This window comes from Ovis canadensis, chromosome 4 (assembly GCF_042477335.2).
Source record: "Ovis canadensis isolate MfBH-ARS-UI-01 breed Bighorn chromosome 4, ARS-UI_OviCan_v2, whole genome shotgun sequence".
In the NCBI taxonomy this organism is placed as follows: domain Eukaryota; kingdom Metazoa; phylum Chordata; class Mammalia; order Artiodactyla; family Bovidae; genus Ovis; species Ovis canadensis.
Window position 1 is genome coordinate 54,892,657 of NC_091248.1, and position 27,087 is coordinate 54,919,743.

At 36.1% G+C, this 27,087-nt stretch overlaps 1 protein-coding gene across 1 annotated transcript in view; it reads left to right on the forward strand.

Moving 5' to 3' along the window:
• Positions 1 to 27,087, forward strand: part of SEMA3C (semaphorin 3C) — a 206,575-nt gene that overhangs the window by 161,987 nt on the left and 17,501 nt on the right. Inside the window, exons 13-15 of the mRNA XM_069586671.1 lie at positions 19,493 to 19,581; positions 23,081 to 23,122; positions 26,342 to 26,499. Of these exons, the coding sequence (XP_069442772.1) occupies positions 19,493 to 19,581; positions 23,081 to 23,122; positions 26,342 to 26,499 (289 nt within the window). The remainder of the gene's footprint in view (positions 1 to 19,492; positions 19,582 to 23,080; positions 23,123 to 26,341; positions 26,500 to 27,087) is intronic.

A 27,087-nucleotide genomic window follows, 5' to 3' on the forward strand; every position in this document is an offset into this window, starting at 1 on the left:
CATTTCAGGCAGATTCTCTTACTGCTGAGCCACCAGGGAAGCCCTCATTGTCTCATTTTACTGTGAATTAAATGTTTCCTCACATATGTCAGGAGATATTTGCTGATGTGTTGACATTCAACATTAGCTCAGCACAGCTTTGTTAGAATAACATCATTCACTTTTGCCCATCCACACATTGTCACCAAGTCCTACGTGTGAAAGAGATACATCTCAGCAATGTGACAGAGAAATCCTGGAACAGACTGGATTCGTTTGTGAATTAACCAGTTAACCTGTGAATCTCGTATCTTTTTATGTCAGCCGCCATATATTTAGGGTTGAAGGAGGTAATATTTTGGGGGGAGAGGAGAGTACTGAAATGGAAGAGTAATCCATCTCACTTTTTGATGTATTACTAAATCTTTGTGCCTTTTAAAACTTGTGCCTTTCAGCAGATGTGATGGCAATGATATGCTCTTTATTACTGGTGCTTTTACTATTTATTCACTAATATAAGACATGTGCAAGCAAATCTAAATCCTGTAGGTTGCCTTCATTTTAACCCTCACTCTTTCATGAATGTAAAAAAATTTCTAACCCAAAGACATTCAGTTATAAAGTCTTTTGTCTGTGTTTTAACAAGAAATAATCACACTATGTTCTTGTTCCTGATGCACTGCCGAGTTTCCCTGAAGCAGACTTAGCAGCCTTTGTCCCTTAGAGAAACTCTCATAGCCTATTACTCAGCCTGGCCAGCCCTCTCTATGTGACTACCTAAGGAGGTACATATCCAGGTGTCAGTTGTGGGGGTGGTCTTTGTTGAAAGCCGGTTTTGTTTTATTTTGTTTTTAAGTTGTATGGAACTGAGAAAAGTTTTCAGATTGTTGAAAGTGTAGAGAGAGATTTAATTTGGAATATGAAGTGTAGTGTGAATTGAACCAAAAAGGTTTGAAAGTGAATTTTCTGAGGTGAGTCTGTGTTATTAGTTATAAATGTTTTCCTTAGTTGTATGTGTTTTTTCTCTTTCACTAATGTAGTGAGCACAATAATAGTCCCCCAAAGATTACATCCTAATCCGTGGGAACTGCTCTCTGTGCTCAGGGTCCCACAAAGCCACAACATGTAAACCAGACTGCATTCCTTTCTGGAGTTCAAAATCTTTTCCAAACTCACACAGTATTTGGAAAAATTAAGTTCCTTCCTGATGCTGGGATGAGGTACTGCCTTTCCCTGCCATTGCCCATTCAAAAAACACCTGTTTGCTCCTTCTGTCTGCTAAAGCAGAGTCTCATACAATGTAGCATAATCATGGGATTGATATACTATCCATTTAGCATTATTCTGTGGTTTTAGAAGCAAATCGCACATCTACTCTTATTCAAGGAGAGAAGTTACACAAAGGAGTGACTTAGGAAGGCTCTTGTTAGAGTAGGTCAGTCACTTCCCAGATACATTTTTGTAGCTCCCTTTGGCATTGATAGGGAGGATACATTACCGACAGAGAAAAAAGGCTGGTTAGGAGACTTGGTTTTTTATAGGCAAGAAATGATGAGAGCCTAAATTAAAACAGGTGTTAGAAGTCAGAGATTGAGAGGGATTATCAAGAGATATTTAGGAAGAAGAAAGGACCTGATAGTGATTAACTTGATTTGGGAAGAGTAGGCAGATGGGAAAAAAAAAAAAAAAAGTGCCTAGGGTGTTTTGTAAATATATGGTCTGTCACAAGGATGAAAAGAAGTACCATTCATTGAACAAGGGAATATAGAATCAGCAATCAGATTTGGAAAGTAGTGGATTCCTTTTGAAGGGCACACCTGTCCTTTCCTATGACCTGTTATGATTAGAAGCTGAATGTACCACCTAGAATACATTATTTCATTAAAATCTCATAGCAACTGAATGAGAGAGAATCATTATCCCCATTTTAGACCTGTGTAAACTGAGGCTTTGATAATTAAATGGCTAGCTTATGGTTATGAAGCTATTAGAAACAGTAACTAAATTTCAACCCAGGTCTGTCTCCCACTGAGTTAGAGATTCTGTGGACCACTCAGATGGATAAGCCAAAGAGGGTGTTGTTGCGGATACACTTCAGCAGAGAGGGCTGTGCTAGAGATGCAGGTGCAGAAGTCATTAGCTATATAGGTGTTAGCAGAATCCTTGACAGTTCTTGAGGTCACTCTAGGAACTATGCAGATAAGGATTTAACTCTGGGGAGCTCATTTAAAGGGTAGGAAAAGTAAAGATTATCTACTAAGAAAATAGAGAAAAAGTGACCTTAAAGTAACAGGAAAGAAGAATTAGTATCATGGTGACCTCAAGAAAAGAGAATAGCAGGCAGGACAAAAAGCTGTGGCCAAGATCACCAGTTGTGACAGTTCTGTCCGAGTGCCCTTGTAATAGGTTCCTTTCCTCATTAGCCTGTCTTCTGGAAGACCAGTGAAGCTTGAGAGGAGGATAACCATTTCAGTGGAAAGAATGGGTTGTGAACAGGAGGAAGTAAGAATGGGTTAGCATGAGCAAGTGTATTGAGAGATGACTAGATGAAGAGGGGAACCTCCTCTTTTTACCCGAGCACCCAAAAACATAGGCAGATGTTCCAGGCCAGCTTCTCTATGTGCTTTAGTCTTTGCAAACTATTGTAGAAGCACCCATCTTACGGTAAAACTGGTGCAGAAAATAAACTAATTAATAGAGGCCATAAAATCCATTAATCTCGGATGAGTAATTCTTTCCGCAAATTTTAAAGGATTAAATAGAAAGAGTTAGCTCCTTGCATCATTGGAAATTTAGTTGTTTCATCCTGTGTCGGTTCTATAAAACCTTGCATACGACATACACCTGCATGGAAATCCATTTATTTTAAATTGATATTGTAAATAAAACATTCATAATACAATACAACAAAGGATACGGAAATGTAATTTGTACATTTTGGTAATTTACACAGTCCTAAAACATTAATGTTGGTGATTCCTGAGACTCTATTTGAGTATTCTTTTTAGCTGTGTCACCAGGAAATAATTATAATAAGCCATATGTTAATGGAATATCACTTGGTCTAATATTAGATTTTTTTCCTAAATCATTATAGGGAAAATTAACTTTGAGAACCAGAACATATTATACTGTAACTTATTAAACATATTTTACTACATCAGATATATCATTAATAGATATTTTGCATGAGGACAGAAACTTTAGTTGAAAAAATACTCAAATCAAAAATTTTAAATGGCACATTTTGCTGTATTCTATTTTTTGGTAAGTCTCAGCTAAATCAAAGCTTATAATTTAGTCACTCCTTATAAAATTGTCAGTTCAGTAAAATCATTGGCCTTAAAAGTTTGCCCTAGAAATCTACTTCTCCATTAACTTATCTAAATATGTAACTCCCAAAGCTTTCCACAGCAGTAATGGATACAAAGCATGTATAAAATCCTAGCTCCTACACATGGTAGTGTGAAATGGGAAATTAAAATTCCCAAAGATATTCCTACAATAACCAATTCCAATTATGTTTGGGATTTCTCCTAAACCTTGTTGCAAACAGAGTAACTTGTTAGACTAGGCTAAGGATTAGGAAACATGCTTTAACTTCAAAAGACCTATGTTTCAATCCTGCTATGTACCATCTACCAGTTTTATGTCTGGGAGCAAATTATATAACATCTCTAAGCCTGCTTTTCTTAATTGCACTACTTTATGGATGTATCTTAAAGATTAAATGAGATGATGTGTACAAAACTTGGAGTGTACTGCCTAACAATTGGTAAGCATTTGACAGGTACATATATATATGTATCTATACAGTGTGTGTATATATATATAAATTGACATCAATCATACTATCTATACATATATATGTTTGTGAATACACAAGTATTTTTGAATTCTGTTGCAAATTCTGATGCCATTAAGTAGAATAAGCAGTGAACAAAATACACAAATGTCTCTTTAAAGTTTATATTCTTGTGGGAGGAAACAGGCGATGGATAATATGTGCATAATTATTTTACAGCATTACATAAATTTGAGTACACTGTATTAGGAAAAGTAGAAAGGAAGCAAAACCTTTCATGACAGATCATAGATGAATCTGCCTGGTATAAAAGAACAGTAGGTAATTTATGTAACAGAAAAAGACTCACAATAAGGAAGGACAATTTCAGAACACTGAGAATAAAAGTATACTGTTTGTAAAGTTTATAGTTCAGTTCAGTCGCTCAGTCGTGTCTGACTCTTTGCAACCCCATGAATCACAGCACGCCGGGCCTCCCTGTCCATCTCCTGGAGTTCACTCAGACTCACGTCCATCGAGTCAGTGATGCCATTCAGCCATCTCATCCTCTGTCGTCCCTTTCTCCTCCTGCTTCCAATCCCTCCCAGCATCAGAGTTTTTTCCAATGAGTCCACTCTTTGCATGAGGTGGCCAAAGTACTGGTTTCAGCCTCAGCATCATTCCTTTCAAAGAAATCCCAGGGCTGATCTCCTTCAGAATGGACTGCTTGGATAAGGTTTATATAGGATTTTGGCTTTGATCTTGAACAGCCTTGTCAGATTTGTAAAGCAAATACTATATCCACATGTTATAGAAAAACGCAAAGGATTACAGGAGGCAGGTTTGTTCAAGTTTACACCATTGTCAAGTTTAAGACCAGAATAAGAAGAGTGGACACTATTGCAGGTTTGGGGAAACAGGTATATGTTCTTTTCAGTAGTAGTGTGGAGATTGCCATTAACTGGGCTGTTAATGAGTAATGTTTATCTACTCTTGAAAGCTAACAGCAGAAAGAGAACCATCATAGAGCACAGTTACACTTGTAGTAAGCATTCAGCCTTTGGTAAAACGGTACTAATTTGTTGTATTCCTTCTAATGTGAATAGCATTAGGCAGACTCAGTAGCAGTGTCCTGAATTATATAGTAGCTTTCAGTTCAGTTCAGTTGCTCAGTCGTGTCTGACTCTTTGCAACCCCATGAATCGCAGCACGCCAGGCCTCCCTGCCCATCACCAACTCCTGGAGTTCACTCAGACTCACATCCATCGAGTCGGTGATGCCATCCAGACATCTCATCCTCTGTCGTCCACTTCTCCTCCTGCCCCCAATCCTTCCCAGCATCAGAGTCTTTTCCAATGAGTCAACTCTTCGCATGAGGTGGCCAAAGTACTGGAGTTTCAGCTTTAGCATCATTCCTTCCAAAGAAATCCCAGGGCTGATCTCCTTCACAATGGACTGGTTGGATCTCCTTGCGGTCCAAGGGACTCTCAAGAGTCTTCTCCAACACCACAGTTCAAAAGCATCAATTCTTCGGTGCCCAGCCTTCTTCACAGTCCAACTCTCACATCCATACATGACCACTGGAAAAACTATAGCCTTGACTAGACGGACCTTTGTTGGCAAAGTAATGTCTCTGCTTTTGAATATGCTGTCTAGGTTGGTCATAACTTTCCTTCCAAGGATTAAGTGTCTTTTAATTTCATGGCTGCAGTCACCATCTGCAGTGATTTTGGAGCCTAAAAAAATAAACTCTGACACTGTTTCCACTGTTTCCCCATCTATTTCTAATAGGTCTAATTTTAAATACTTACATTCTACTTTATCCTTTTCAGTAATAACCAGAACATGATTTCAGTCTATAGCTTGACTTAATTACATCTCAAATTATTTTTTATTGCTTGAGCTAAATATTAATTTTTTAATCAAGAAAATAATAGGTGAGCAAAAAGAAAAAGGAAAAAAAAGCAATCCTAGTTCACATTCCCTAATGTGAAACTAAATGTATTTCAGTGTTCAGAAGTATGTGAATAGGAAAAGGTAATATTCACATATATTAATATATTAGGTAAAATGGCTTGCAGAACCTTGGATCACAGGGAAATCCATAGTACTATTGCTACAGTGAAACTTAAAAGTCCTCAAAGTAAGTATAACACATACAGGTTATAAGTAGCCTTAGGTAAGTGCAAGTCAGATTTTCTAACTGAAGTAGTTCAAGTTAGAACAGATTTTACCATCAAAGCAATTAAAAAAAAAAAACTTTTGAAATTTAGAGCTGCAGAAAAAAGATTATAAGCCCACATTACAAATACAGTGTAACCCCCTACTTATATAGAGGGATTATAATATAAATATATTTTTTACTCTGTAAAATATCACAAATATCTCTGCTTGACATATTTGGGGGAGAAGAGAGGAGTATTTTATTTTAGTAATACGATTCTCAGAAATATTCTTATTTACATTTTCTCACAGATTTATTGGATCACAAAATGGGAAAACACAATTGTAGACTGATTTTACATGTGGTTTGACCTGGGCCCCAGCTTCTTTTTTTGGAGTTTTTGGCTCTGTCCTCCTTAGCTGGGGGCAGAGTTAAGCTTTGGTCTTAGGTCAACTTTCTCATTTTTTCAAATGGCTTCAGAAATTCCAAAACATATCTACAGACCAACCAATCAACCCTGATGAATAGAGGTCATATTGGATTCTCTTTAATCTTCCTATGAAGTGTTTCTATTTTTTATTATTTCCATTCAGACTAAAAGACATCCTTTAGCATTTCTTCAAATGTAGGGAGTCTGCAGGCAAAAAAACTTCTAAGCTTTCATTATCTAAAATGATTGATTTCATCTTATTTTTTAAAGAATATTTTCACTGGATATAAAATTATGGGTTAACTTTTTTCTTTCATTAATTAAACAATGGTTATTTCGTTGTCTTCAGATACCATTGTTTGTAATAAAAACATAATGCCTTTTTTCTCTGGCTGCATTCAGAGATTTCTTTCTGTAAATTTTCTTTTCAGCAATTTAAATATGATGTGACTTTTATATCTGTTTAGCTAAGATCTCATGGAATTCCTAGATCTACAATATATTGAGTGAGTGAGTGAAGTCGCTAAGTTGTGTCCAACTCTTTGCGACCCCGTGGACTATAGCCCACCAGGCTCCTCCGTCCATGGGATTCTCCAGGCAAGAATACTGGAGTGGGTTATTTTTCATTAAATTTGGGAAATTTTCAGCCATTATTTTTTCATATAGCTTTGTCTTCCCCAGTCTTCCCTTATTCTCCTTTCAGAACTCTAATTATATGTACATAAGACCATTTGATGATGTCAGCCATGCCCAAAAGACTGTTTTAATTTTTTTCTCTATGTTCTTGCAACTGGACAATTTATATTGATCTCGCTTCAAGTTCACTGACTTTCTACCCCAAACTGCTATTGAGTCTATAAAATTGATATTTTATTTTAGCTATCATAATTAAGTTCTAAAATATCCATTTGACTTTTTATAGTTTTTATTTCATTGCTGAGTGTTTCATATATTTTCATTTATTAAGACCATATCTTCTTTTCATTTCTGTTTTGATTTAATTTTTTAAACATAGTTATAAAAATCTATAATAGCTGCTTTAAAGTTATTGCCTACTAAGTTCAGCATCTTGGATAACTTCTTTTTCTTCCTGAAGACCATCCCTTGATTCATCCAATTTTTTCTCTTCCTCTCTCTCTCTCTTCATTTGCAATACTTTTTGTTGTTCTTGATCCTGGACATTGTAGACAATACCTTGGCTTTAGGTTCAAGCATTCAGTTATCAGCTTGAATTTGTTAAGACTTGATTTACTCTGTGTTAAAATTCTAGTGCTAAAGTAAGTCACTCTAATTTAGCAGGACACAAACTCCACATTCTCTCCTTTGTATGTGTTTTCAGATCTTGGTTACAAGTAGTGTCAGGACAGACTTAAAGTACGTCTTAACTATAGAACATGGCACTTACTCTTACAGCATCAGCTTTTTTGTGTGTCAGCTGCATACCAGAAGTTCTAACAAGGTGTCAGTGTGATCCGTATATTCGGATAGAGCCAGAACTACAGTTTAATGCAGCACTGCCTTTCTCCAGAGCTGCTGCACCCATAGTTTGTCTGTTCCATACTCCTATTAGAGGCTGCAATCCATTAAGCCTTGGGAGTGTCCTCCTGCAAATACATAGCCCAGTAATCAACCATAGACCCATAGGAGATTGCCACGTGGCCTTCTAGAACCGCTTTTCTGGACAGCTTCCTCTCCTGATACTGTGTGCCACAGAATTAGTTTACTTCCGCTGCCCTAAATTCTCATACCTGCCTTCTCATCTCAGTGGGATGGCTCTGCTCTACTTAGACACCTGCTCTCTGCGCCTCTGTTGAAAAATTGTTCCCAGGTTGAAGGTGGAATAATCATGAAGACTACCTTGTGAACTTTTTTCTTCTTTTAGTCTTTTGCTGTCAGTTGTTCATTACCTAGAAAGTATTAGCTCTATAATTCATCCAGTTTTATAGTTATTTCTTGCAAGAAGGATATTCTAGTCATAGCATCATGACCAACCAACATATTGCCCTCCAGAAAGATTTTTCAAAATGCATTTCTACCAAAAGTATATGAAAATGCATGTTTATATCCATACCAGCTCTAGGTTTAATATTATTGTAATGTTTAGAGATTAAGTAATTTTTTAATATCATGTATATAGATATATGTACTTTTTCATATATGTATACTTTTATATACTATATATATATATATATATATATATATACACTTTGATTTCCAAAATATCTGAAACTTTTTGTTATAATTTTGCCTGGGGACTCTCCCAGAATACTTAAGTATATTCCAGATAAGTCATTAGTTTTACATATTCATAGAAAAGATGTTATTTTAGCTGAAATTAGGCAGAAAAAAATCAAGAGATATTTGAAAATTAATTTAGCAGCATTTTTGGGAATTACAGACAGCTACCAAAAAATGAAATATATTAGAAAGAATTACATTGTTCATCTTCTGTGATTTTCAAATGTTTGAATAGATATATGTTTATTTTTTAAAGCTTGTTTAAAATTAGCACTTCTAAAAATGATAAATCTGTGATCTGACATGGAAATAAACATCTAAAATTTTTTGAAACTATCTAATTTTTTGAGTGAGGTGGACTGAATACCAACCACACTTTGAGAAACTATTTGTAAAATAGGACCTGATTTCTAAAAGAGCATGAGTGGTAGGTGCTTGGGAGTCAAATGAAGTTATGGTATCAACAAATAAACTTGAAAGTCACTGAATACTACATTTTCTTCACAATGCAGAAAAGTATTCGAACAATTCTGAAAGGTTCTGGAGTAAAGAGTAAAGAAACCTATTTAACTTAGATTAATCTAGTACTAATACATGGTGCAGTGGTAAAGAATCTGCCTATCAGTGCAGGAGACACAAGAGACACCGGTTCCATCCCTGAGTCAGGAAGATCCCCTGGAGTAGGAAATGGCAACCCACTCCAGTATTCTTACCTGGAAAGTTCCATGGACAGTGGAACCCCATGGGCTATAGTCTATGGGGTCGCAGAGTTCAACACCACTGAGCACACTGCACACAATTAAAATCCAAGTTTACTTAACTCTGCAAACTTTTTAACATTATCACACTCTGGGAGACGCAGAATAGAGAACATTTGTTGATACAGTCAACTCCAAGGACTTCCCATCAAATAAAGATATTTGAGATGCCTTTGATGATTAAGTAGGGCCCTAACTACCCGAGAGCTGAAGCTACATGTGTCACCATCACGGCATTTAAATTACCTATTGAGTGAGAAAGGCTCTGCTAAACGTGAGAAAATGTGCTGGATGACCTAGTTTAGGAATATACATATATATGTAGTAAATTAGGGGCATACATTCATAGAGTCACCACATCTTAGAGGTGTATTCACTAAACTCCTAATAGAAATTTTATAAACTTATGGTTCAACTTTATTCTCAAGTTTAAAAAATACTATTAATACTATAAATACTAAAAATACTATTTTAAAAATACTATTAAAAGCATGTAACAGCAGTTTGATAACCTGAATGGAAAAGGAAATCTTTTATGAGTTTATACTGTAACTAGTACAAACTAAAGCAGCCAATTGTTGAGATCTAATTTAGAGGTTAACAATGCAAGATTTCTCATCATCATATTATCTATAGAGGGTTCATTTACTAAACCGAGCTTTTGCAGTTCTTTTTCTGGGGGAGCTTGAAAATATATTTCTTAAATTCAGTATACAAATTGATGTAGAAAACTATAAGTAAATAAAATAAGTATTTATAAATTATAACAATTTTTATCTTTGACAATAATTTTAATTAATAAATACTAGAATTGGAGAAGGAAATGGCAACCCATTCCAGTACTCTTGCCTGGAAAATCCCATGGACGGAGGCGCCTCGTAGGCTACAGTCCATGAGGTCACAAGGAGTCGGGAAAAGACTGGGAGAGGACATGAGAACTGATTTCCCAGCAGTAATTTACCTCTGAAGTCATGCAGAGGGCTACTTGACATTTAGGGACACTGTGGTAAAGATTGAGAAAAAGGAGAAAAGAATTAAGTATTGGACTTTGGAATTTATATGTTTGTCTTTACTAAATTGAACGAGGTCCCTCCTTACCTGGTACAAACTGCTAGAAATTATGAACACCTAGAATCAGATTGGCTATGTAATTTTCAGGGTCTGGTACAACATGAAAATTCAGGGCTCCTTATTTAAAATTATTAAGAATTTCAAAGAGGTGACAACAGAGCATTAAAGTAAGTATGAATCCTTCTGACCACAGAAATATGTGTGACTGAACAAGTCTAACACCCATGAAACCAACCCTGATTGGAATATTTTTATAGAATAACAACCAGGTTTATGAAACTGACTAAATCTCATTAAGGAGGCAGAGTTCTTCTAAATCTCCAGGCAACCAGAAGCCCAGTGGCAAGCACACAGTTCGGCAGAACAATTTCTAGGGAAACCTCTAACAACTAGTTTAGATGAGACTCGGTAGAAAGATACACATAGGACTGTTCAGATAACCTCCTGGTAATGAGTTTTTTTAAACTATGCTATAAATACAAGCTGTTCTTTTATCTGGAGACTGTGGTAAATTTTAAAGATAATATTGCTATCATCTCTTGCACTACAAAGAAAAAAAAAAAGAAACCCTAGATGGTATGCAATATATAATACAGGAAATAAGTTTATAATACAGCAAAGAAATTTGTCTGGGAAATTTTCTTAAAAGATTCAATGAAATAAAAGAAAATTAAGAGCACTAATATGGGTTGATGGATCTACTGTGGTATCTTTGTATATAAGTTTATATTATGCAGCTCTCCTATGTGTCCTGCTTGATTCATGTCACAGTGCTTTATTGTTTTCAAGGCATGCCTATTATGTATATCTCATAGATAAGACAGTTGGTCTTCAGAAAAAGTTGTGACTCCAATCATGTAAAAAGTTGAGTTAGTGGTCGAGCTACAAATATCTTGCACTTATTGACGGTATACTATGTACTAGACATCATACTAAGCAGTTTCCATGTATTATTCGTTTAGATTTATTAGAACTTTTTCAACAGAGAGTGACTTTGTTTACACTTTACTTAAACTAGTTAAAAATAGTAAATTTTTGTGTACTCCACTGGGAAATGTAGGAGGCAGCGTCAGATATAGCTGAGTTTGTGTTGCCAAGTGGTGTTTTCAGGAAATTATCTCACCATCTTTCAGCTCTGCCTTCCTCTTTATTGTTTGCTCTCCGATGGAGTCTGTGCTTGTGGTGGCAGGAATGACCTCCAGATTTACAAGCCTTTAATAATCCTGATCTCAGATAGAAAGAGGCTCCCACCTATCTAATTCCCAAGAAGGGCTAAGCCTTGACTTGTTACTATGCCCACTCCTGCATGAATCACAGGGGCAAAGACATGTTCTAATTGCACAGACCTAAGTCATGGCATCTCCCTGGGGCTGAGAGATTCTCCACTCCTTAACTGTGTAGATGGAGAATGAGAGAGGTGTTGTTTCCAAAAGTTGTCTCAGGGTGCTATTTCCAAGAAAGGGAAAGTGATTCTGGATAGACCATAGTAACAGAGACTCATTACAAAATTTATCATTGTAATTTATATTTACATACAAGCAAACTGAGGCGTAAGGAGAAAAGAAAGATACTCTGCTTCACTGTAATTATATTGCAGGCATGATGCTTTTCCTGAGGAAATATAAGGTATTGTATATCCCAATCCTTCAGAACAATAAAAGAAATTTATGTTATATATGTTCAAGGAATGACTCACTACCTCCAGAAGGAAGACGTTTGTTAACTGTATTATCATCTTCAGGCTAATAGATTCAGAGATGACTTTACGTAGACATAAGTAATTAGGAATTTTATAGACATTCTGGAATGCATATTTTCTAAATGACTAACATTTAATGGGTACCCACTATTAAAGAATCGTTTTTTTAAAAAAGCAAATTTTAGACTTTGAGCTCTTGAGACATTAGTAATTTTTTTCTTAAACCTATATGTAGAAATTGGTGGAAGACAACCTAAATCCATTTATTTACTTAGTAATGAATGATTTAGCCCAAGGATAGATACCTCAAAAGTATTTTCTGTATATGGAACTGGGGTTTTGTGAATAAGTTTGGAAAAGAAACGAGAACTGTCTACCATACATTTTGAGAGAAATTATCCAATTAACCTGGGCCAGCTTAGAGAGTGGCCATGGGGAATTTCATGTATATTGGCTTGGTTCCACAATGGATTGAAATGACAAATTAGCACTTGACAGCTGATATGTCCACCAAGCAACGGTTTACAGTGTGCCTTCATAATGACTGCATTGAACCAAATTAAGTCTGTCTCTTGAAAATCTGAACTGGAGACTATAGGAGTCAGATAGTTTGTAAGAGGACCAGAAATACAAACACATCTAGAGTGGAGCCTTGTCAGTGTGTACACACTGGAGTTGAGATCTCTGTTTCTGAGATTACAAGTACTAGAGATCCTGACCAGTCACCTAAGTTTGTTGGTCAACTAGGAAAACCACTGCTTTGTCTTTTAAATAGTCCCATCTCAGCAAGGTCTGCAGAGTGGTGAAACAACCGAATAGTCATGTATAATTCTAAGCATCACAGTTTAAATAGGATAATCCCAAACTGCAGGGTGTTCAGAGAATGGCAGGTAAGAAGATCTGATTTTTGAATTTGAAAAAGACCTACTTGAACCTAGTGCTCATGCTTAGACCAGAGAACAGAGTGTGGAGGGTATAAAGATATACTCAGAGAGATCTGAGAAAGAGATTGAGTACTGTGTATTCTTGGCAGTTGTAGAAGAAAGGCAGGCAGATTCTTTACCATCTGAGCCACCAATCTGCCTGCAGAAAAAAGGCCAGTGAATAAAACAGATAGGCGGTAGAGCTATTTACACTCAACTAATGAAGAAATTTTCCAACCTTTTGCTACATGTGAAAACTGATCTTGGATGATAAAATTGTAGTGGTAAGATATTGTAGGCAAGGTTTCATTGGATAATTAGATATTCTTCAATTTAAAGTGTTATTGTCCAGTTTTATAAAAACTTTCTTTTTTGGAAAATTAGACTAATTGTCAGAGCTGGACTTATCATAAACTTTAGAGTTCTTCATTTGTAACTGGCTTCCCTGGTGGCTGAGAAGGTAAAGAATCTGCCTCCAATTCAGGAGATCTGGGTTCTATCCCTGGGTCAGGAAGACCCCCTAGAGAAGGGAATGGCAACCCACTCCAGTATTCTTGCCTGGGAAGTCCCATGAACAGAAGAGCCTGGCAGGCTACAGTTCATGGGGTCGCAAATAGAGAGGACTGAGCGACTAACACTTTCACTTTCACTTTTAAGTGTTTGGGGAAAAGCCAAACAGCTCTCTTTTTGTGTTTATGTATTACCTTACTTAAAATAGGGCTTCCCTGGTGCCTTAGAGGGTAAAGCGTCCGCCTGCAATACGGGAGACCCAGGTTCAATCCCTGAGATGGGAAGATCCCCTGGAGAAGGAAATGGCAACCCATTCTAGTATTCTTGCCTGGAAAACCCCATGGACAGAGGAGCCTGAGAGGCTGCAGTCCATGGGGTTGCAGAGTCGGACATGACTGAGCGACTTCACTTTCACTTTATTTAAAATAGTAACCCTATTATAAAAGTTCAAAGTCTCATAAAATCTGAATTGTTAATAGTGATGATTCTCACAGGATTTAAAACTATTCCATTCATATTTGAATCCACAAATTTGAATGACTATTCTAATTTATGTATATGAAAGCTTTATTATGTAGAATGAGAACAAATGTGTTCATTTGTGACACACTGATAAAAAAGGGACCAGTATAATGAACTCTGGAGGTATGCTACCTCATAAAGTGTCAATTCAAGTATAAATATGAAATAGTACAGGAATTAAAATACATATTTATTTTCTTGGAACAATGTATTTTTATCATAGATCCAAGCACACAGTAGGCATCCATTAAATATTTGTTTCTCTATAGGGATCTTGCATTTCTATGATTTTTTTAAACTTAATTTTGCAGTAGAAACTGATATTTAAATTACTGATATTTAATATTTAACTGATTTTTTGTAAGAATTTCAGATAAGTTGATGTTTTACTAGGTAGAAAATATATTTTTATCTTTTAATAATCTCTCAAGGGAAATCTACTCACATTAACAGTAAAACAAAAAAGAACTAAAATAGGAAAGCAAACAGTAAATAAAAGTAATGTTCTAACTTGCATCACGAATGAGTCAAAAGTAAGTTTTTGCTTCTTATTAGCCCAGTTTTATAGCTGTTCATTGTGCTATATTTTGTAAATGGCTGGAATAAAATATGTTTGTTACAGGAATTTTTCAGAAGAAATGATTGTTTCTGTAAAATAATGTTCTCATACCCTGGAGAAGGGGATGGCTACCCACTCCAGTATTCTTGCCTGGAGAATTCCATGCTCAGAGGAGCCTGGCAGGTCACAGTCCAAGGGGTCTAAATGAGTCGGACACGACTGAGCAACTAACACATACACAGTTAGTTAAAACATTAGGTGAACACAGTAGTCAGTTCTCTCATTTGAGAGTACTTAATAGAATTATTTTCAAAGCTGATAGTTTTGGCTTTAATCAAGATTGCCTTTCACGCAGCTTGACTTGAGATTGTGCTCAGTTTCCACTCATAGCTTCGGCACAGTTTCCACTCCAGAAGTGTTCATTGCTGCCATGTGTCGGACAGGAGGCCTGGAGAGCTGCGATCCCTGGGGTCGCAAAGAGTTGCACACGACTGAGCAACTGAACTGAACTGAACTGAGGATGACACTGGTCCTTGCAAGCTTCAGCCGGAAACCATAAAACTGTTGTGACTTAAAAAAAATAAAAATAAGAAGTATGGTTTTAGAAAGGCAGAGGAACCAGAGATCAAATTGCCAACATGCACTGGATCATCGAAAAAGCAAGAGAGTTCCAGAAAAACATCTATTTCTGCTTTATTGACTATGCCAAAGCCTTTGACTGTGTGGATCACAATAAACTGTGGAAAATTCTGAAAGAGATAGGAATACCAGAACACCTGACCTGCCTCTTGAGAAACCTATATGCAGGTCAGGAAGCAACAGTAAGAACTGGACATGGAACAACAGACTGCTTCCAAACAGGAAAAGGAGTACGTCAAGGCTGTATACTGTCACCCTGCTTATTTAACTTACATGCAGAGTACATCATGAGACAGGCTGGGCTGGAAGAAGCACAAGGTGGAATCAAGATTGCCGGGAGAAATATCAGTAACCTCAGATATGCAGATGACACCACCCTTATGGCAGAAAGTGAAGAAGAACTAAAAAGCCTCTTGATGAAAGTGAAAGAGGAGAGTGAAAAAGTTGGCTTAAAGCTCAACATTCAGAAAACGAAGATCATGGCACCTGGTCCCATCACTTCATGGGAAATAGATGGGGAAACAGTAGAAACAGTGTCAGACTTTATTTTTTTAGGCTCCAAAATCACTGCAGATGGTGATTGCAGCCATGAAATTAAAAGACGCTTACTCCTTAGAAGGAAAGTTATGACCAACCTAGATAGCATATTCAAAAGCAGAGACATTACTTTGCCAACAAAGGTCCATCTAGTCAAGGCTATGGTTTTTCCGATGGTCATGCATGGATGTGAGAGTTGGACTGTGAAGGAAGCTGAGCACCGAAGAACTGATGCTTTTGAACTGTGGCATTGGAGAAGACTCTTGAGAGTCCCTTGGACTGCAAGGAGATCCAACCAGTCCATTCTAAAGAAGATCAGTCCTGGGTGTTCCTTTGGAAAGAATTCCTGTGGAAGGAATGATGCTAAAGCTGAAACTCCAGTACTTTGGCCACCTCATGCAAAGAGTTGACTCATTGGAAAAGACTCTGATGCTGGAAGGGATTGTGGGCAGGAGGAGAAGGAGACGACAGAGGATGAGATGGCTGGATGGCATCACCGACTCGATGGATGTGAGTTTGAGTGAACTCTGGGAGTTGGTGATGGACAGGGAGGCCTAGTGTGCTGTGATTCATGGAGTCACAAAGAGTCGGACACGACTGAGCAACTGAACTGACCTGAACTGAACTGATGATCTTTATGATAACATGACCTAAAACAAAGATAGTTTTACACCCTAAACTTTCACCTAGCCACGCACACAGACACCACATACACAGACAGAATATCACACAGATCCTTCCCTAGGTGTTTAATTTCAAGGCTTTAATTTTAGGGTTTTTGGTATATACTGTTCCCATAGAAGTGTACACTGTTCTCTGTGCTGAATTCTTAACAGAAACTAGGGGACACCTCCAAGCGCCTTCAGCTGTTTTCAGTTGTGGTGTGTCTCTGAACTATATGCCTAAATGTTTTTCTACTGCCAGTTTATACCTACATTAATTATCTTCCAAGAAACTAGCACAAATGGGTACAGAACTAATTCTAAAGAAGTTAATCGATGAAACAGAGTAAATTCTAGGTTTCTTAATTATGCCTAGAGCCTACAGATCTTGAGGATTTTTATGTATTTTTAAGTATGGCTTAAGAAGTGAATTTTGTATTACAGACTATAGTTTGAAACTTTAACAGTTAGGTGCTTAAACTTTGTATACTTGTAAAGGTCCAAGGATTGTTTGGACAAAATCTCTTAGGTCTTATTTTTCTGTATAAACATCACCATTATTATTTATAGGTTTTAATTTTTTTAGTTGGTAAAATCTTAGAGTTTACTTTTTATTAAGAATTATTTTATTGTACAGTTAGATTCATAAAATAGAAATTATAAATAATAAATGGAATTTTTATGTCAGAGTAATGCTTAGCTATGTAATCGCACAGCTTGAGATGTGAGGTTTGGGACTTGTAGTATTGGTTTCAAGTTTTTTCTTTTAAGTGAAAGTCACTCAGTCATATCTGACTCTGCGACCCCATGGACTATACAGTCCATGGAATTCTCCAGGCAAGAATACAGGAGTGGGTAGCCTTTCCCTTCTCCAGGGGATCTTCCCAACCCAAGGATCGAACCCAGGCCTCCCGCATTCCAGGTGGATTCTTTACCAGCTAAGCCAGAACGGAAATTCATCTCTAATAGACTCCTAGTTGTTAATTCCTGTACGATTCGGTTCAAGTATCTCTTCTTAGTGACATTTCTCAACAGAATTAAAAGATGCTTTAATGTCTGTTGATGATAATGCACCTGTCAAAATTATAAATTCACAGTTACATGCTCGTACTGTAAGAGAGTGATGACTTGATATTCACAAAGCAACTCATTAGTTATTTTAACAGGAACATATTTTGGTGAGGAAACATATTTTTACTTTCTCAAAGCACTCACAAATTTACTTTAACCTCACATGACCAAGTTGCAACTAGTTTTCTTTAAACCTAAAATTTAAGTGATTGGTAGAATAACAATTATATGTTTAGAAAATGCTTATGTTACAGATGAAATTTTCTTAACTAAATTTTTTGACATAAGTAACATTTCTGTATATATTACATTTACTTAGACATCTTCGTTTTGGCAGTCTCTAATTGAGAAATACAAGTACTTTTTAAAGATGTAATAATGTATTTATTTTTGGCTGCCCGGGGTCTTAATTGATGCGCTGGCACTTTCTCAAGTAGTGGCAAGTGGGGTTATCTTCTGTTGCAGTGCTCAGGCTTCACGTTGCAATGGCTTCTCTTGTTGCAGAGCATGACCCCTAGGGTGGGCAGCTGTCAGTAGTTGCCTCAGTATTGTGGCCTGAGGGCTTAGTTGCTCCATGACAAGTGGGATCTTCCTGGACCAGGGATCAAACCTGTGTTGTCTATAGCTGCAAGCAGTAGACCACCAGGGAAGACCCAAATACAAGTACCTTTTTATTTGCTTAAGTTTACTTGACGCATCTAACTTGAAACTTTCACTATAGTTTAAATATTCTAAAGAAACATGCCCAACTGAAAATGATAATCATGAAAATCATAGAATTGTTCCATGAATCAGTTCACTCACTCAGTTGTGTCCAACTCTTTGTGACCCCACGGACTCCAGCACGCCACACTTCCCTATCCATCACCAACTCCCAGAGCTTGCTAAAGTTCGTGTCCATCAAGTCGGTGATGCCATCCAACCATCTCATCCTCTGTTGTTCTCTTCTCCTCCCGCCTTCAATCTTTCCCAGCATCAGGGTCTTTTCCGATGAGTCAGTTCTTCAGTTCAGGTGGCCACAGTTTTGGAGCTTCACTTTTAGCATCAGTCCTTCCAATGAATATTCAGGACTTATTTCCTTTGGGATTGACTGGATGCATCTCCTTGCAGTCCAAGGCACTCTCAAGAATCTTCTCTAACACCACAGTTGAAAAGCATCAATTCTTTGGTGCTCAGCTTTCTTAATGGTCCATCTCTGACATCCATACATGACTACTGGAGAAACCATAGCTTTGACTAGACAGACCTTTTTCAGCAAAGTAATGTCTCTGCTTTTTAATATGCTGTCTAGGTTTGTCATAGCTTTTGGTGCCCACATCTGAAATAAAGCCACAGCTAGGTTTCTGCTTTTAAAATTATTTTGAATTGTGAGTGAAACATTTTACTATGTCTAAACTCTCTGCAGCTACAGATTGAATGCCAATTTCTAGTACTAGTGATTTACAAGACAATGATTATAAAAATTCATTCATAATAATTTTTTCTATAATAATATTTTTAGATAATAATTTTTTCTCATAATCAAATCATTATATGTCAATGTTAACAGAAATATGAAACTGTCACTTTATAATGTTGGTTAGGAGGAGTAATATTCTTAAGGGCTAAACTTAAAGTTAAGACTATTTCACATACTTGGTTCAGAAACAGAACTTTTGACTTCATACAACATTTGGACATTCTTTTCTTCTGTCATAGTTAAATGGCTTTACTGCATATGTGCAAAATGTAATAAAATGTTCCTATTAATTCCTTTTGAATTAATCTCAATTTAAACATATAAGACTTACAGTGAAATAAGAATATTGCAAACGGTAATAGCTCAATGTATACAGTCTCATTTTTGATGACTAAGTAATTATATAAATAATATTGTAAATTGTTAAGCCAGTAGTCTTATGTCTGAATGTCTTTGTTTCCTACGTCTCATTGTTTCTTTCTCTTAGATCGGGGTACTGTGCAGAAGGTGGTTGTTCTTCCTACTAACAGCTCTGCTCGCAGTGAGCTCATTCTGGAGGAGCTGGAAGTCTTTAAGGTTTGAACATCTATTCTGTTAACCTCAGTGCATGCATGATAAATGGAATTCTGTAATCTTATGACCACTTGGGAGGAAAAAAAGTTGATAAAAGATCAAATAAATGAATGTTATAAATTTCTGAGAGTAGGAAATACCAGATAAAATGAGAAGAATAGAACAAATATTTTTCTGAAGTCACTTTTTACATTTCAAGTTATCTTAAAAAAATTAGTATTTTAGCTATCATCACAACTTGAAGAATTTTGATGTCATCATTATTTTTTTTAAATGAGTTCTTATGGTCAAGGTCTAGACTATCTGCCCTGAAAGGGCTTTTATCATTTGCTTCACAAGCCACTGAGACCCAAATAATTCCACATTATTGATTGTTAGAAAAACTTTCTCATATTTTTTTGCCAGGAACTTCAAGAAAAACTGCTTTGTTCTCTCTTGTTTTATTGCTTTCAATTCAAATGTCACTCCAGTTAAATAAAACAAACATTGTTGTCTTTTTAAACTTAGAACTTCATGTTCTGTCTTGAAATTGCATTGTTTATTTTCTTTGTCCTTGAATTTGGGATAAAAGGAAATGAAAACACAACAAAAAAGGCATAGAGGAAAATTCAGGCCAGGTGATGCTAGTGGTAAAGAACCCTTTGCCAGTGCAGGAGACATGGGTCGAGAAGATCCCCTGAGGAGGTCACGGCAACCCATTCCAGTATTCTTGCCTGGAGAATCCCATGGGAGCCTGGTGGGCTACATAAGGTCACAAAGAGTCAGACATGGCTAAAGCAACTTAGCACAGAGGCTCACATGCGTGAGCCTGGGAAACAGGTACATGGTGTCCTGAAAACCCTTCTCTCCTTAGGGTACAGGTCATTAAATTGATAGTTCAAATGATCCCTCTTACCTGCATTTGGAAAAATGAGTAAAGCATAGCCAGATTTTGAAGAAACTTTGGTATGGAGTCAATTCACTGCAAACTTATATTTCTGACTAAAGTAACTAAGAAACAATGGTCATGGACACCAAAAGACCGGAGTGAGCTTGTACTGGAGTGAAAATAGCACTTCAAAACCCCTCACTGCAAACTATTGCTAATCCAGAAAGTTTCCTTGCTCAGTTGACTGAACTCAGAATGTATTAATATATGTTCCCACAGTCACCAAAGATACTGGATTTTAAGCACATAAGTAACTAGGATACAATGATGTTAGATCATGCTAATACATTTTAAATATGAAGAAATATTTTTTAAAAAGCCAATACAGAATCTGAGTAATTCTGGCAATTTCCCATTATTTTATTAAAGTTACAGTTTTTAATGTTAGACTAACTTTGGCATCAGGTTCCTTGTGATTAGTGGATTAATATTGTGCTCATAAAATATTAACCATGTGCATTCAAGTGCCATTTCTATGCCTTGCTTTGTAAAGAAATGTCACTGGATTAACCAAAATCACATTTTACCAAACAATATATTTCTCATTCAGTTCGATAGGGGCAACATGAGTGGCCAAAATAGTATGAAGTGTCTTATTCAGTAGTTTTCTTGAAGATAGCACAAAGATTGTATTTCAGCACTTCATTTTTAATTCTGAAATATCTTTTTTTGATAATCAGAAAATGTTAATTGAGTTTGACACAAACCCAAACATATACTCTATGGAAAGGTCTTAAAAATGTGAGGTATTCTGATCATGTGCTAACTACTTATGATCTGTTATATGAGTTATGCTGGTGTTATCATCATAAAGAATAAACTCTCAGTGGAAAATTAGAGTCAGTCCGAATGCATGTGAGGGGAAATCAACCCAAGAGAGACTGAGGATGCTTGAGCTTTCTTCCGGATGTGTGTGGCAGTGATTGATATGGCTAAACTGAGAGACACAGTTACCAAATAAAGTTACTGTCTTCAGCATGGTGTTTGTGTCACATTTTTTGAGGTGAGGTAAAAATAATTGGGTGTGTATGATACACGGTGATGGGTACTTGAGGAAATAATACATTTAAATTGGAAAAAAAAAATCCTTAGCTAAGTGTCACACTGATATACTGCAGAAAACTCAATGTAACTTTTAAAAACCAGGCACTTTATTTTTAAAGAGCACAGAACCATCATATCTTCTTTAATTCTCATTTCAGAACTTTTTCTGAAAATATGTCCAACTTCCCTAAACTTAACTTGAATTCGAAGTACAGCTATTAATATTTCCCTAGGTGGATACAAATTGCAAATCTTGCCCTGTATGTGTGTGCATTTCTAAATGAATGTCATGATTTGTTGCAATTGAGTATTTAGAGATATCACTATATTCTCTTTTAAATGTTTTTATGAACACGTAACTCCAGGAAGTGAAATAATTATGGGCAGAGTTGATTTTGGCAGCATGTGCACACTGAGTTACTCAGATCATGCTTCACAAAACTTTATCACATAATCACAAATCTAATCCTTAATCTTTAAAAGGAACTAATGATATGTAACAAGTAAAGTTAAGAACAGAGGAATTTTAAAAAAGGATAACTATTTCAGATAACTGTTAGGTTCTTTTACTAATTCACACTTACCAAAAGAAAACCTTATCTAACAATATTCTTCTGTTTTCAACTAAGAGGATTAATAAGTGTACAGTTCAGTCACTCAGTTGTGACCAACTCTTTGCAACTCCATGGACTGTAGCACGATAGGCCTCCCTGTCCATCACCAACTCCTGGAGTTTACCCAAACTCATGTCATTTGAGTCAGTAATGCCATCCAGCCATCTCATCCTCTGTCGTCCCCTTCTCCTCCTGCCCTCAATCTTTCCCAGCATCAGGATCTTTTCAATTGAATCAGCTCTTCGCATCAGGGGGTCAAATATTGGAGTTTCAGCGTCAACATCAGTCCTTCCAATGAACACCCAGGACTGATCTCCTTTAGGATGGACTGGTTGGATCTCCTTGCAGTCCAAGGGACTCTCAAGAGTCTTCTCCAACACCAGAGTTCAAAAGCATCAATTCTTCAGCGCTCAGCTTGCTTTATAGTCCAACTCTCACACCCATACATGTCTCGTTTAGGCAAATACTTCTTTTCATAGCAGCATTTGACAGGTGAACAAGTGTCTTATGCAGAATGCTTTTGTTGTGGAGGAATAAAATGAGGTACCATTCCACTGCCCCCCACCCAAGCACCCAGATCCAATCCTGAATTATTCATTGCATTCAATATTTCACATACAGTTTTTTCAATTATCTCAAGTTTTGCTAATTTTCATTTATTTCTAATGACTATATTGATAGATGTGTTATAATTTCTACTTAATTTTTTAGTTTAGGCATATATTTGTGTAACAAATCTGTCCTTATTTTGAACAGAAGAAATGAAGTTTATAGATAATTATTGCTAAACTTTGAAAATATATGTGCATATAGAGAGAAATGATGACTTCTTGAATTTTAGCATAAAAAGTATTTTCATGTAAAATCCTTTTTAAGGATTATTTGAGCAACTAACAATTTTTTTTTTATTTTCTAGAATCATGCTCCTATAACAACAATAAAGATTTCATCCAAAAAGGTAAAAACAAGACCATATTTATTTTCTTTGTATGTAAAAATTTTACTGTTGTAGAAGAATGTATTTTATAACTTTGAAAATTCAATTTGGTGTTAGCAAAATAATTAATACTGTTCATAATATACCACACATTTAATTTTGATATGGAATTTACTAGCTTTAGTGGAAGACAAAATAGGTTTATTTTGGTACAGAAATTAATTAGAGTAGAATATATATGTGTGTGTGTGTGTGTGTGTATGCAGCAAGATATTCCAATCTTTTTGTATCCTCTATTCTTAAATATTACAGTGTGTGAAGCCAACCAAAATAAAAATAATCTTTCTGAAGGAAGAATTTAGCATAATATTTGGGCTACTATAACATCACAAGCATTCTCAGGGACTTGAAATGTGTAATCAATCCTCTTTTCCTCTTTTGAGTTCCTGCTACTGTCAAATGTTTGAAATATGCAGTGCGTTCTTTAATGCTTATTTCTAAGAAAGTACTATTTTATAAGGTTTACCTGTCACTTAAATAATCTGGATGTCTCAAATCTAAGCCATATCAGGCTTCAAGGTTTGGGGAATAAATGTTTTACTATGATTTTAACCAGAAATGTTTGGTCTAATTTGCACCTGCATATGCAGATACACAATGATCATGGAAAGAAAAAGCCCAATTCCAGTCTCTACATTTGCAAAACATGCACCTCTCCAGACCCTAAAGGCACTATCTGCTAAGCAAAAGTTCTAAGGGGCAGAGCAGTTTAGTCAAAAATGGGATACGCTTCAGAATGATACTGATGTGCATTTGAATACCAACCTGACCCTAAATTATAAATAATTAACTTCACTGACCTACATCTGCCTCTGCAAGGTAATGCTTTTCTCACAAATGAATTAACTTACATAAATTACCTAAAATAAGGTGGTAACACTTGTTGTAAGAACCTAAGACTTATTTTTCTTGGAATATGGAATAAAGTTTTTATGTGTTAGCATAACTAATGATATAACTTTGGTGTTCTTCACCATATTTGGTCTGTTATAGATAAAGAAGTATTCCAATCAGTCTTGTACTATTTTCACTTGATGACATTTTATGAAGAAAAATAAATAGGGTACAAGAAAGCTAAAGATCTCATCTGTCAAAATGTTTGCATGGTGCATAACAAACATTTTCCCAAGTAGCAAGAAGCCATTTGTCATTTTCCCCAATTTCTTAGGGAGCTGATCTCAAGTCAGAAAATCTTTGAAGTCAGCAGGGAATCCTTTCGTTGAAAGTAGTTTAATGGAAAGAGAAAGTATCAGAGCAAAATTCAAAATGGACACAAAGCCATTTGTGTGTCATAGTAGCCCAATAAACAATTATAGATTCCAGCTCCTAATTCAACTGGTAAACTTGTAATACACAGTCCACTCCATTAAATTACAATGTACAACACACACATACACAGGAAAATCCGAGTATTAAATATGTCTCAGCTTCTTCTATTACAGATAATTTACAATCTTTAGTTAAATCAATTATATTCAAGGCAAGGTAACTGATCTGGGGGAAATTCATTTTAACAACTATGTATTGCACTATTTTTTAAATGTAAAAGAACTGCAAATCGACAATGGTATTTTGTATATACTTAAATTCCATGAATTTAGTACCTTTTCTCATGCTCAAACTAAAAAATTTATTGTTTATTTTATACTCTTCTATTTTCTAATTTAACCTTGCATTCCATGACAGAAAATAGATTAATAAAAAGGTTATTTATAGAATGAAATTACCTGTATCCTTTCCTCACATAAATACATTTCCTTGGAATAAGTTAATGAAGCTGATGTATTATTTGTTAATGTAGTCAATAAACATTTATTTAAAATATTTCTAGGGAAATGATTATTATTGAAACATACAGTTCTTTCTTATAGCTTGAATGTCTCAAATGAGGATCAGTAATTTTCAGCCTATTTTCTGAAAAATTTATTGATCTGAACAAAGTATTTTATATTAGGCACAGTAAACTGAGATGTGATTCAAATAATTAATTAGAATTGAAAATATATAAATTGCTAGCTTGTTCACTGGTAGTTTACTCTATTACAACTACTACTATTACTTAATATTCATTAAACACTTAGGTCCCAGAAACTATTTTAAGCAATTTATGTGGAATTAGTCCTTATATTGTTCTTACAAAACATCTATGGAGTAAGTGCTGCATAGTCCCAATCTTACCAAAGAGGAAGCTGAGATTTAGAAAAGTTACCCAGCAAAATTTTGGAAGCTGGGATCTGAATCTCTGAGATATGCCTCCAGAACCTGTTAGACCAATGATGCCCTCACTGATTTAATTGTGAATCTATATATAATTTGCAAATATATATATATATATATATACACACGTATACACACACGTTTGTGTACATGTGCATATATTCAAGTTCCAACTTAGAAATTCTATGTTAACTTGAGTTACACATCATTAGTCCTTTGTAAAATAAGGACTCTGAGTTGGAAACTTATCCCTTCAACTCCTGAGAACCACTTTATGCATAGCCAAGAGAACTGGGGCAGTATCATAATAAGCTCTTGACACCATACAAATGAAGGAAGATGGAATCTTTATTTATAACTGAGGCTCTTGAAGATTTGTGGATCATACAGAACATTTAAAACATGTCTAAATATAAATACAGTCCTCTGAATTGTTTTAAAATTGCTCTAATGAGTAATAATTCACTTTCAAAAGCAGGTGAAAATTGTTTTAAAATTTTTATCTAATGCTTACTATTTTTTCTCAACTTAAAAATGTCCTGCATTTTAGACTTGACTTTTTCAAATTTACAAGGTGATGAGTTGCCAAACTTGAACACTCCCTTGTGCTTTGCCAAGAGAAAGCATTCAAAGAAAAAACACAAACATCACAATTTAAATCTGTAATACATCAGCTCAAATCTGAGAGAACAATGAATCTCAACGTCTAAAACACATTACATGGTACTCAGAGTACATGATGCTCTGAGTTTTTTGTTGTTGCTTTTTTTTTAAACGAGTCAGGTAATGTTATAGGCGTATTAACATAGGGAAAGTCTATTTATTTTGGCATTATACCCTTCTGTACTTTGCTTCTTGTTTCAAAATGCATCCAAGGGTCTGTGGGCATATACTATGTGTTCCTGCTGAAAGGTCTCTTTTAACTTCCATGTCTGAAATAAATCACCATCATTCTTCTGATAGCAACAGCTGTATGTAAGCTCCAATGAAGGACTTGCCCAAGTGTCTCTGCATCGCTGCCACATCTACGGGTCAGCCTGCGCTGACTGCTGCCTGGCAAGGGATCCCTACTGTGCCTGGGATGGCCATTCTTGCTCTAGGTTCTATCCAACCGGAAAGCGGTGAGTACTGAATATTCAGCTGAAAATCAAAGTCAGTATCATCAGACGGTTAAGCAGTGCTCCACATTATTGGAATCAGTTCTATTGCAGTATCCTGTAAAAATGACACTAAAAGTAGTAGCTGTGTTCAGCACCATATGTAGTCTTCAAATAAAGAAAACGGCCACTCATAAAAAACAAACGTGTGGTTACCAAAGGATACAGAGGGCTGGGGGTCAGGGGAGGGGATAAATTTTAACTTGGGATTCTCACAGAAATGTTAGAGTGCAATAGTTTGGAAAAAGGAGAAGGCAATGGCACCCCACCCCAGTACTCTTGCCTGGCAAATCCCATGGATGGAGGAGCCTGGTGGACTACAGTCCATGGGGTCGCTAAGAGTCAGGCACAACTGAGCAGCTACACTTTCACTTTTCACTTTCATGCATTGGAGAAGGAAATGGCACCCCACTCCAGTGTTCTTGCCTGGAGAATCCCAGGGACAGAGGAGCCTAGTGGGCCACTGTCTCTGGGGTCGCACAGAGTCGGACACAACTGAAGCGACTTAGCAGCAGCAGCGGCAGTTTGGAAAAATTCCTTTTTCATTTTAAA